General features: G+C 45.1%; 1 protein-coding gene across 1 annotated transcript in view; it reads right to left on the bottom strand.

Annotated features, from left to right (window-relative positions):
• Positions 1-12,027, bottom strand: part of LOC110510546 (glutamate receptor ionotropic, NMDA 3B) — a 95,500-nt gene that overhangs the window by 42,325 nt on the left and 41,148 nt on the right. The window contains exons 3-4 of the mRNA XM_036952085.1: positions 4,387-5,025; positions 4,085-4,257 (exon numbers count right to left, since the gene is read on the bottom strand). Coding sequence (XP_036807980.1) covers positions 4,085-4,257; positions 4,387-5,025 — 812 coding nt within the window. The remainder of the gene's footprint in view (positions 1-4,084; positions 4,258-4,386; positions 5,026-12,027) is intronic.

Genomic DNA, 12,027 nt, shown 5'->3' on the forward strand with positions numbered 1-12,027 from the left:
AAGCTGTCAGACAGAACACTGGCTCTATCTATGTAAAGCTGTCAGAGAGAACACTGGCTCTGTCTATGTAAAGCTGTCAGACAGAACACTGGCTCTATCTATGTAAAGCTGTCAGAGAGAACACTGGCTCTGTCTATGTAAAGCTGTCAGACAGAACACTGGCTCTGTCTATGTAAAGCTGTCAGAGAGAACACTGGCTCTGTCTATGTAAAGCTGTCAGACAGAACACTGGCTCTGTCTATGTAAAGCTGTCAGACAGAACACTGGCTCTATCTATCTATGTAAAGCTGTCAGACAGAACACTGGCTCTATCTATGTAAAGCTGTCAGAGAGAACACTGGCTCTATCTATGTAAAGCTGTCAGAGAGAACACTGGCTCTATCTATGTAAAGGTGTCAGACAGAACACTGGCTCTATCTATGTAAAGCTGTCAGAGAGAACACTGGCTCTATCTATGTAAAGCTGTCAGAGAGAACACTGGCTCTATCTATGTAAAGCTGTCAGACAGAACACTGGCTCTATCTAGGTAAAGCTGTCAGACAGAACACTGGCTCTATCTAGGTAAAGCTGTCAGACAGAACACTGGCTCTATCTAGGTAAAGATGTCAGAGAGAGCACTGGCTCTATCTATGTAAAGACAGAACACTGTCTGTAACTATGTAAAGCTGTCAGATAGAACACTGGCTCTATCTATGTAAAGCTGTCAGAGAGAACACTGTCTGTATCTAGGTAAAGCTGTCAGACAGAACATTGGCTCTATCTAGGTAAAGATGTCAGAGAGAGCACTGGCTCTATCTATGTAAAGACAGAACACTGTCTGTAACTATGTAAAGCTGTCAGATAGAACACTGGCTCTATCTATGTAAAGCTGTCAGAGAGAACACTGTCTGTATCTAGGTAAAGCTGTCAGACAGAACATTGGCTCTATCTAGGTAAAGATGTCAGACACAACACTGTCTGTATCTAGGTAAAGCTGTCAGAGAGAACACTGTCTGTATCTATGTAAAGCTGTCAGACAGAACACTGGCTCTATCTAGGTAAAGCTGTCAGACAGAACACTGGCTCTATCTAGGTAAAGCTGTCAGACACAACAATGTCTGTATCTAGGTAAAGCTGTCAGAGAGAACATTGGCTCTATCTAGGTAAAGATGTTAGACACAACACTGTCTGTATCTAGGTAAAGCTGTCAGAGAGAACACTGTCTGTATCTAGGTAAAGCTGTCAGAGAGAACACTGTCTGTTTCTAGGTAAAGCTGTCAGAGAGAACACTGGCTCTATCTATGTAAAGATGTCAGAGAGAACACTGTCTGTATCTAGGTAAAGCTGTCAGAGAGAACACTGTCTGTATCTAGGTAAAGCTGTCAGACAGAACACTGGCTCTATCTATGTAAAGATGTCAGATACAACACTGTCTGTATCTATGTAAAGCTGTCAGAGAGAACACTGTCTGTATCTATGTAAAGCTGTCAGACAGAACACTGGCTCTATCTAGGTAAAGCTGTCAGACAGAACACTGGCTCTATCTAGGTAAAGCTGTCAGACACAACAATGTCTGTATCTAGGTAAAGCTGTCAGAGAGAACACTGGCTCTATCTATGTAAAGCTGTCAGACAGAACACTGGCTCTATATATGTAAAGCTGTCAGAGAGAACACTGGCTCTATCTATGTAAAGCTGTCAGACAGAACACTGGCTCTATCTATGTAAAGCTGTCAGACAGAACACTGGCTCTATCTAGGTAAAGCTGTCAGACAGAACACTGGCTCTATCTTTGTAAAGCTGTCAGACAGAACACTGGCTCTATCTAGGTAAAGCTGTCAGACAGAACACTGGCTCTATCTAGGTAAAGCTGTCAGACAGAACACTGGCTCTATCTAGGTAAAGCTGTCAGACAGAACACTGGCTCTATCTATGTAAAGATGTCAGACAGAACACTGGCTCTATCTAGGTAAAGCTGTCAGACAGAACACTGGCTCTATCTATGTAAAGCTGTCAGACAGAACACTGGCTCTATCTATGTAAAGCTGTCAGAGAGAACACTGGCTCTATCTATGTAAAGCTGTCAGAGAGAACACTGGCTCTATCTATGTAAAGCTGTCAGACAGAACACTGGCTCTATCTTTGTAAAGCTGTCAGACAGAACACTGTCTGTATCTAGGTAAAGCTGTCAGAGAGAACACTGGCTCTATCTATGTAAAGCTGTCAGACAGAACACTGGCTCTATCTATGTAAAGCTGTCAGACAGAACACTGGCTCTATCTATGTAAAGATGTCAGACAGAACACTGGCTCTATCTATGTAAAGATGTCAGATACAACACTGTCTGTATCTATGTAAAGCTGTCAGAGAGAACACTGGCTCTATCTATGTAAAGCTGTCAGATACACCACTGTCTGTATCTATGTAAAGCTGTCAGAGAGAACACTGTCTGTATCTATGTAAAGCTGTCAGAGAGAACACTGGCTCTATCTATGTAAAGATGTCAGATACAACACTGTCTGTATCTAGGTAAAGCTGTCAGAGAGAACACGATCTGTATCTATGTAAAGCTGTCAGAGAGAACACTGGCTCTATCTATGTAAAGCTGTCAGAGAGAACACTGGCTCTATCTATGTAAAGCTGTCAGACAGAACACTGGCTCTATCTAGGTAAAGCTGTCAGAGAGAACACTGGCTCTATCTATGTAAAGCTGTCAGAGAGAACACTGGCTCTATCTATGTAAAGCTGTCAGACAGAACACTGGCTCTATCTTTGTAAAGCTGTCAGACAGAACACTGTCTATATCCAGGTAAAGCTGTCAGAGAGAACACTGGCTCTATCTATCTATGTAAAGCTGTCAGACAGAACACTGGCTCTATCTATGTAAAGACGTCAGACAGAACACTGGCTCTATCTATGTAAAGATGTCAGATACAACACTGTCTGTATCTATGTAAAGCTGTCAGAGAGAACACTGGCTCTATCTATGTAAAGCTGTCAGACAGAACACTGGCTCTATCTATGTAAAGATGTCAGATACAACACTGTCTGTATCTAGGTAAAGCTGTCAGAGAGAACACGATCTGTATCTATGTAAAGCTGTCAGAGAGAACACTGGCTCTATCTATGTAAAGTTGTCAGACAGAACACTGGCTCTATCTATGTAAAGCTGTCAGACAGAACACTGGCTCTATCTATGTAAAGCTGTCAGACAGAACACTGGCTCTATCTATGTAAAGCTGTCAGACAGAACACTGGCTCTATCTATGTAAAGCTGTCAGACAGAACACTGGCTCTATCTAGGTAAAGCTGTCAGACAGAACACTGGCTCTATCTAGGTAAAGCTGTCAGACAGAACACTGGCTCTATCTATGTAAAGCTGTCAGAGAGAACACTGGCTCTGTCTATGTAAAGCTGTCAGACAGAACACTGGCTCTATCTATGTAAAGCTGTCAGAGAGAACACTGGCTCTGTCTATGTAAAGCTGTCAGACAGAACACTGGCTCTGTCTATGTAAAGCTGTCAGAGAGAACACTGGCTCTGTCTATGTAAAGCTGTCAGACAGAACACTGGCTCTGTCTATGTAAAGCTGTCAGACAGAACACTGGCTCTATCTATCTATGTAAAGCTGTCAGACAGAACACTGGCTCTATCTATGTAAAGCTGTCAGAGAGAACACTGGCTCTATCTATGTAAAGCTGTCAGAGAGAACACTGGCTCTATCTATGTAAAGCTGTCAGACAGAACACTGGCTCTATCTATGTAAAGGTGTCAGACAGAACACTTGCTCTATCTATGTAAAGATGTCAGACAGAACAATGGCTCTATCTATGTAAAGCTGTCAGACACACCACCAACCCTGTCTTTGTAATGGTGTCAATAAAACTTTGTATAGCTGTCTAAAGCTAATCTAGCCACAGTCCCAAGCCTTCAGTCTATCTACAGTCTGTCCAGGTCTGTCTGTTTATTCTCAGGCTTGGCATGGATTATAAATGGGACAGGTCCTCTCAGACTCCATTCTATCATCTGGTGCCAATGGCTGGAGGAGGGGAGAGATATGTGTGTGTGTGTGTGTGTATGTGTGTGTGTGTGTACAATATATCTACCTGGCCAGGTACTGTCCAGAAGAGGGCACTTCCTCTTTGTTAGGTTTGTCGTAACAGTTGACCAGGTTCTGGATCAGAGCCAGGTCTGGCCTCACCTCACTGGCCGACGTCACCGCCTGGCCAATCAACCGCAGCGCGTCTCGGATGTAGAAGGTGATGGGCTTACGACCCACCTAGACACATACACACACTTTTAAATGAATTTTCAAAGGTCAAATAAAATAAACCAATCAGCCAATCAATGAATCACCCAATCAACCAACCAAATCAATGATTGAATAAATCAACCAATTAATAATCACCTCTCCATAAGCCAATAGGCCGAGGGGCCCGCCCAGCGAGAGGAGAGAGTCAGGTGACAGAGGGTTACCCATAATCCACTGCAGCGCGGGGAGCGAGGGAGCGAGACGCTGGGCGCAGCGGAGGACAGAAGAGAGACATTCTGGGTCGGAACCAAGGATGACCACGGAGGAGAGAGGAGAGGCGGAGCGAAGAAGACGACGGGAGAGGAGAGACAAGACCTCAGCTTCCCTCTTGTCTTCTCTGGTCTCATCACCTGTTTCTTCACTTCTCTCAGCCCCTCTTCCCTCCTCCCCTCTCTCCTCCCTCCTCTCCTCCTTCCCTCTCTCCTCCCTCCTCTCCTCCTTTCCTCTCTCCTCCCTCCTCTCCTCCCCTCCTATATGTGTAAGGTTGATGATATCCAGTAGATTCCAGCTTGTTGCTTTCTGTGTCTCTAGATGTTTCAGTAGTCCCTCCCCCCTCTCCTCCCATCCAGGACACACCACAGCAACTCCCCCTCTACCCCCTTCCTGACCCTTGCCTCCCCCCTCTCTTCTCCCTTCACCCTCTGTCTCCCCCTCTACCCCCTGGAGAACAGAGAGCAGAAGGTTGGCCAGGCAAGAGGGTGGAACACGAACTGACATTTGGAGATGGAACCGGTTCTAGGGGAAGAGAGAGAGAGAACAGAATGTTACTAGAATCAAACCATTCTGCAAGACTTTCATAGAGTGATGTTCATAAATCTTGAATGTTGTTGAATGGAGTGAAAGGCTCCTGAGTGAGCTACCTGTGCTCCCTTCTTCCAGACTCTACTTTCCAACCATGTCTTGTTGCTTTACGCCTACAGGCAAAGTCAAGGGTATGTTGCATATGTATACAGGGTCTATGGGTTCAGTAAGGAACACATACACACACCTTATGAATGTAGACAGAGCGAGGGAAATCTGCTAGAAGTCTCCAGAGACACGACTGAATTAATACAGTATATATACATATACTCATGGGGGGTGTACAGGTCTGAATTAATACAGTATATATACATAAACTCATGGGGGGTGTACAGGTCTGAATTAATACAGTATATATACATATACTCATGGGGGGTGTACAGGTCTGAATTAATACAGTATATATACACATATACTCATGGGGGGTGTACAGGTCTGAATTAATACAGTATATATACATATACTCATGGGGGGGTGTACAGGTCTGAATTAATACAGTATATATACATATACTCATTGGGGGTGTACAGGTCTGAATTAATACAGTATATATACATATACTCATGGGGGGTGTACAGGTCTGAATTAATACAGTATATATACATATAGTCATGGGGGGTGTACAGGTCTGAATTAATACAGTATATATACATATACTCATGGGGGGTGTACAGGTCTGAATTAATACAGTATAGATACACATATACTCATGGGGGGTGTACAGGTCTGAATTAATACAGTATATATACATATACTCATGGGGGGTGTACAGGTCTGAATTAATACAGTATATATACATATACTCATGGGGGGTGTACAGGTCTGAATTAATACAGTATATATACATATACTCATGGGGGGTGTACAGGTCTGAATTAATACAGTATATATACATATACTCATGGGGGGTGTACAGGTCTGAATTAATACAGTATATATACATATACTCATGGGGGGTGTACAGGTCTGAATTAATACAGTAAATATACATATACTCATGGGGGGTGTACAGGTCTGAATTAATACAGTATATATACATATAGTCATGGGGGGTGTACAGGTCTGAATTAATACAGTATATATACATATACTCATGGGGGGTGTACAGGTCTGAATTAATACAGTATATATACACATATACTCATGGGGGGTGTACAGGTCTGAATTAATACAGTATATATACATATACTCATGGGGGGTGTACAGGTCTGAATTAATACAGTATATATACATATACTCATGGGGGGTGTACAGGTCTGAATTAATACAGTATATATACATATACTCATGGGGGGTGTACAGGTCTGAATTAATACAGTATATATACATATACTCATGGGGGGTGTACAGGTCTGAATTAATACAGTATATATACATATACTCATGGGGGGTGTACAGGTGTATGTGTGTGTGTGTGTGTGAGTGAGTGAGTGAGTGAGTGAGTGAGTGAGTGAGTGAGTGAGTGAGTGTGTGTGTGTGTGTGTGTGTGTGTGTGTGTGTGTGTGTGTGTGTGTGTGTGTGTGTGTGTGTGTGAGGTACCATAGTGTTTGAACTCAGCAGAGGTGTGGGGGTTGTACGAAAAAGTTGGTGGCTAGGTGTGGGGTGGAACAGTGTGTGAAAAATAGAAAGAGAGGGTAGAGGGATGGATAGATGGAGGAATGAAGGAATGGAGGAATGGGAGGGATGGAGAGATGGAGAGATGGAGAGATGGAGGGATGGGAGGGTGGAGGGATGGAGGAATGGGAGGGATGAGAGATGGAGAGATGGAGGGATGGGAGGGTGGAGGGATGGAGGGATGGGAGGGATGAGAGATGGAGAGATGGAGGGATGGGAGGGTGGAGGGATGGAGAGATGGAGGGTGGAGGGATGGAGGAATGGGAGGGATGGAGAGATGGAGGGATGAAGAGATGGAGGGATGGGAGGGTGGAGGGATGGAGAGATGGAGGGATGGGAGGGTGGAGGGGTGGAGGAATAGGAGGGATGGAGAGATGGAGGGATGGAGAGATGGAGGGATGGGAGGGTGGAGGGATGGAGAGATGGAGGAATGGAGGAATGGGAAGGATGGAGAGATGGAGGGATGGAGAGATGGAGGGATGGGAGGGTGGAGGGATGGAGAGATGGAGGGATGGAGGGATGGGAGGGTGGAGGGATGGAGGAATAGGAGGGATGGGAGGATGGGAGGGTGGAGAGATGGAGGGATGGAGAGATGGAGGGATGGAGAGATGGAGGGATGGGAGGGTGGAGGGATGGAGAGATGGAGGGATGGAGGCATGGGAGGGTGGAGGAATAGGAGGGATGGAGAGTTGGAGGAATGGGAGGGTGGAGGAATAGGAGGAATGTAAAGATGGAGGGATGAGAGATGGAGGGATAGGAGGGTGGAGAGATGGAGGAATTGGAGGGATGGAGAGATGGAGGAATGGGAGGGATGGAGGGATGGAGGAAGGGGAGGGATGGAGAGATGGAGGGATGGAGAGATGGAGGGATGAGAGGGTGGGGGGATGGAGAGATGGAGGAATGGAGGAATGGGAGGGATGGAGGGGTGGAGGAATGGGAGGGATGGAGAGATGGAGAGATGGAGGGATGGAGAGATGGAGGGATGGGAGGGATGGAGAGATGGAGGAATAGGAGGGATGGAGAGATGGAGGGATGGGAGGGTGGAGGGATGGCGGGATGGAGTGTGGAGGGATGGAGGGTGGAGGGTGGAGGGATGGAGGGATGGAGGGATGGAGGGTGGAGGGATGGAGGGATGGAGGGATGGAGGGATGGGTGTGTGGAGGGATGGAGGGTGGAGGGGTGGAGGGGTGGAAGGGGTTCCATTCTGTAAGGTACAGTACCTGTGACTGCTTTTAGCTCCATTGGGAAGGAAACACTGCCGCTACCAAGCTTTTAGATTCATTAAAATAAATAATCCAGTATAGTTTAATACAGAGTGTGATGGCTAACCAACCAGTGTTGTTGTGTAATTATGCTAAACAGCTAATGTTTATTTACTCTTCATTTCCTCACGTCTCCAGGCGTTTAATACAATATTCTGGATTTAAGATTAATTACATTTAATCACACACACATGTATACAAACAGACATACACACATACACACACACTCAAGGCTGCAGCCTAAGTGGTAAATGGTGTTTATCTCAGTATAACACCATGCTAGCACACACAGACCTGCCGATGAGAACAGAGATACACTACTGGGTTTATAGCCAATCACACAACTTTAAAATGACTAAATCTTATTTCACACGTACATACACTTAAAATGTCCAAATATTATTTCATATTATCTCACACACTCGCAATGAAAATGTCCAAATCTAATTTCACAGTTAATATTGACGGATGATGTTGTGTTTATTCGATTTCTACCAGTACAAAATGACATTTAAATACAGGAAAATTACATCCACACGAACACACACACACGCATGCACGCACGCACGCACGCACGCACACACACACGAACACACACACGAACACACACACACGCACGCATGCACGCACGTACGCACGCACACACACACACACACACACACACACACACACACACACACACACACACACACACACACACACACACACACACACAGCTAGGGTAGTTAGACAAGAGTTCCACGCCTGCCACCAGTGAGTTGAGTCAATTAACCATAAAGACAGTTATTTTCTATAGTAGGGCGTTAAAGCCTCATAAAAACACCACTGTTGTCTGACAGAACAGCACACTGACACTATACAATTACAGACTACCGCTGTCTTTCTCTCTCTTTCAGCCTGTCTTTCTATCCCTGTGTGTGTGTGTGTGTGTGTGTGTGTGTGTGTGTGTGTGTGTGTGTGTGTGTGTGTGTGTGTGTGTGTGTGTGTGTGTGTGTGTGTGTGTGTGTGTGTGTGTGTGTGTGCGTGCGTGCGTGTGTGTGTGTGTGTTCCTAACCATTTCATTGTTCTCAGCACAGCTGAATTATCATTTGCATGATCAAGAAGCGGAGAACATTAGCTATTAGTTTCCCCCCACAGACTGTGACAGTTTAACAGTGGGAAATGGTATGACAGTAGTGAAGCTTTTATCAGAAAAATACCAGATATGTTCCCTGTGGTGTGGATGGTGTGTGAGTATGGTGTATGTGTGTGTGTGTGCGTATGATGTGTCTGTATGGTGTGTGTGTATTGTGTGTGTGTGGTGTGTGAGTATGGTGTGTGAGTGTGTGTGCGTATGGTGTGTGTGTGTGTGTGTGTGTGTGTGTGTGTGTGTGTGTGTGTGCGTATGGTGTGTGTGTGTGTGTGTGTGTGCGTATGATGTGTCTGTATGGTGTGTGTGTATTGTGTGTGTGTGGTGTGTGAGTATGGTGTGTGAGTGTGTGTGCGTATGGTGTGTGTGTGTGTGTGTGTGTGTGTGTGTGTGTGTGTGTGTGTGTGTGTGTGTGTGTGTGCGTATGGTGTGTGTGTGTGTGTGTGTGTGTGTGTGTGTGCGTATGATGTGTCTGTATGGTGTGTGTGTATTGTGTGTGTGTGGTGTGTGAGTATGGTGTGTGTGTGGTGTGTATGGTGTGTGTATATGGTGTGTGTGTATGTGTTTGTATGTTGTGTGTGTATTTTGTGTGTGTGTGTGTGTGTGTGTGTATATAGTGTGTATGTTGTGTGTGTATGGTGTGTGTTTGTGTGTGTGTGTATGGTGTGTGTGTGTGTGGGCTGTCAATCACATTATCTCACACACTCGCAATGAAAATGTCCAAATCTAATTTCTCAGCTAATACATCCGGCTGTGATTGGGAGTCCCAGAGGGCGGTGCACAATTGGCCCAGCGTGGGCCGGGTTTGGCCGGGGTAGGCCGTCATTGTAAATAAGAATGGGTTCTTAACTGACTTGCTTAGTTAAATAAAGGTTAAAAAAATAAAATAATAATATTGTGTTTATTACCAGTAAAAAAAGACATTTAAATACCGAGACATGACATTCACACAGACATGACCACGTTGTAACCAGCACCTTGGGATTTAGGATGATTATTCATCATGAATGTTTTCACCACATAACATAGCAGATGCTGTTAGTCAACTAGCATGTGAGTCATTGTACAGACATGTTGATGATGGAAACAGCAGTCAGTCTAGCCATGATAGATTCATGATCAAACAGCAGAGGAAACATACAAAATGCATGAACGCACACACACACGCACGCACGCACGCACACACACACACACACACACACACACACACACACACACACACACATTGCCAGTGTGAGTCATCAGTATATATCCCCCATAAACTGTGTATATGATTACATAATATATATTGTTACATTACTATAACCACCATCCCTCAGTCAGAGAAGGAGAGAAGAGGTGTACAGATGTAGGAACTTACTTTGAGCCACATGGCTACAGCAGGAAAAGAATACTGCAGCAACAGAAAATGTGAATTATTATGTGGATTCTCCTATAACAGGGGGATCAAATTAAGATCTTACAACTGTAAGTAGAATTCAGAGCTCTACCCCATTCTCTTCCTCTACCCGCTCTTGTTATACTCCCTCCCTGCCTCCCTCCCTCTTTCTCTCTCTCTCTTGGCTGTCCCTCTCTTGTCTCTCTCTCTCTTGGCTCTCTCTCTCTATCTGTGTTTCTCTCTCTCTCTGTCTCTGTCTGTTTCTCTGTATCTCTCTGTATCTCTCTGTCTCTCTCTCTCTCGCTCTCTCTCTCTCTGTCTCGCTCTCCCTCTCTCCGTCTCTCTCTCCGTCTCACTCTCTGTCTCTGTCTGTCTCTCTGTATCTCTCTGTCTCTCTCTCTCTCTCTCTCTCTCTCTCCGTCTCACTCTCTGTCTCTGTCTGTTTCTCTCTCTCTCTCTCTCGCTGATATACTAAACAATAACAGGTGCTAAATCAGCTCTATGTCTCCAGAGTTCAGTGAAGCCAGTAGACTCACCCAGCACACCCTGAGGGATACACTGAAAGCTCCTTTCCATAAAATCAACTATTGGATTGCAAGGACGTCCTTTATTGTTGTCAAACTGAACTGCCGGTTGGCTGAACTCTGTATGGAACTGTGGTTTACAGTGTGTGTGTGTGTGTGTGTTTCATAGTGTTTTTGTCAAAGTGTGTCATGAACTCTAGTAGGGATCTCATTTGATCACCGGCAAAAATTATAATGGCAATGTTTGTGTGATGTCATTACTGCTACCCACACTGGGAATGTGATGCCATTACTGCTATCCACACTGGGAGTGTGATGTCATTACTTCTACCCACACTGGGAGTGTGATGCCATTACTGCTTCCCTCACTGTGAGTGTGATGCCATTACTGCTACCCACACTGGGAGTGTGATGCCATTACTGCTACCCACACTGGGAATGTGATGTCATTACTGCTACCCACACTGGGAATGTGATGCCATTACTGCTATCCACACTGGGAGTGTGATGTCATTACTTCTACCCACACTGGGAGTGTGATGCCATTACTGCTTCCCTCACTGTGAGTGTGATGCCATTACTGCTACCCACACTGGGAGTGTGATGCCATTACTGCTACCCACACTGGGAATGTGATGTCATTACTGCTACCCACACTGGGAATGTGATGTCATTACTGCTTCCCTCACTGGGAGTGTGATGTCATTACTACTACCCACACTGTGAGTGTGATGTTATTATTGCTACCCTCACTGGGAGTGTGATGTCATTACTGCTACCCTCACTGGGAGTGTGATGTCATTACTGCTATCCCCACTGGGAGTTTGATGCCATTACTGCTACCCCCACTGGGAGTGTGATGTCATTACTGCTATCCCCACTGGGAGTGTGATGTCATTACTGCTATCCCCACTGGGAGTGTGATGTTATTATTGCTACCCTCACTGGGAGTGTGATGTCATTACTGCTACCCTCACTGGGTGTGTGATGTCATTACTGCTACCCTCACTGGGAGTTTGATGCCATTAC

Source organism: Oncorhynchus mykiss, chromosome 18 (genome assembly GCF_013265735.2).
Source record: "Oncorhynchus mykiss isolate Arlee chromosome 18, USDA_OmykA_1.1, whole genome shotgun sequence".
NCBI classification, from domain to species: domain Eukaryota; kingdom Metazoa; phylum Chordata; class Actinopteri; order Salmoniformes; family Salmonidae; genus Oncorhynchus; species Oncorhynchus mykiss.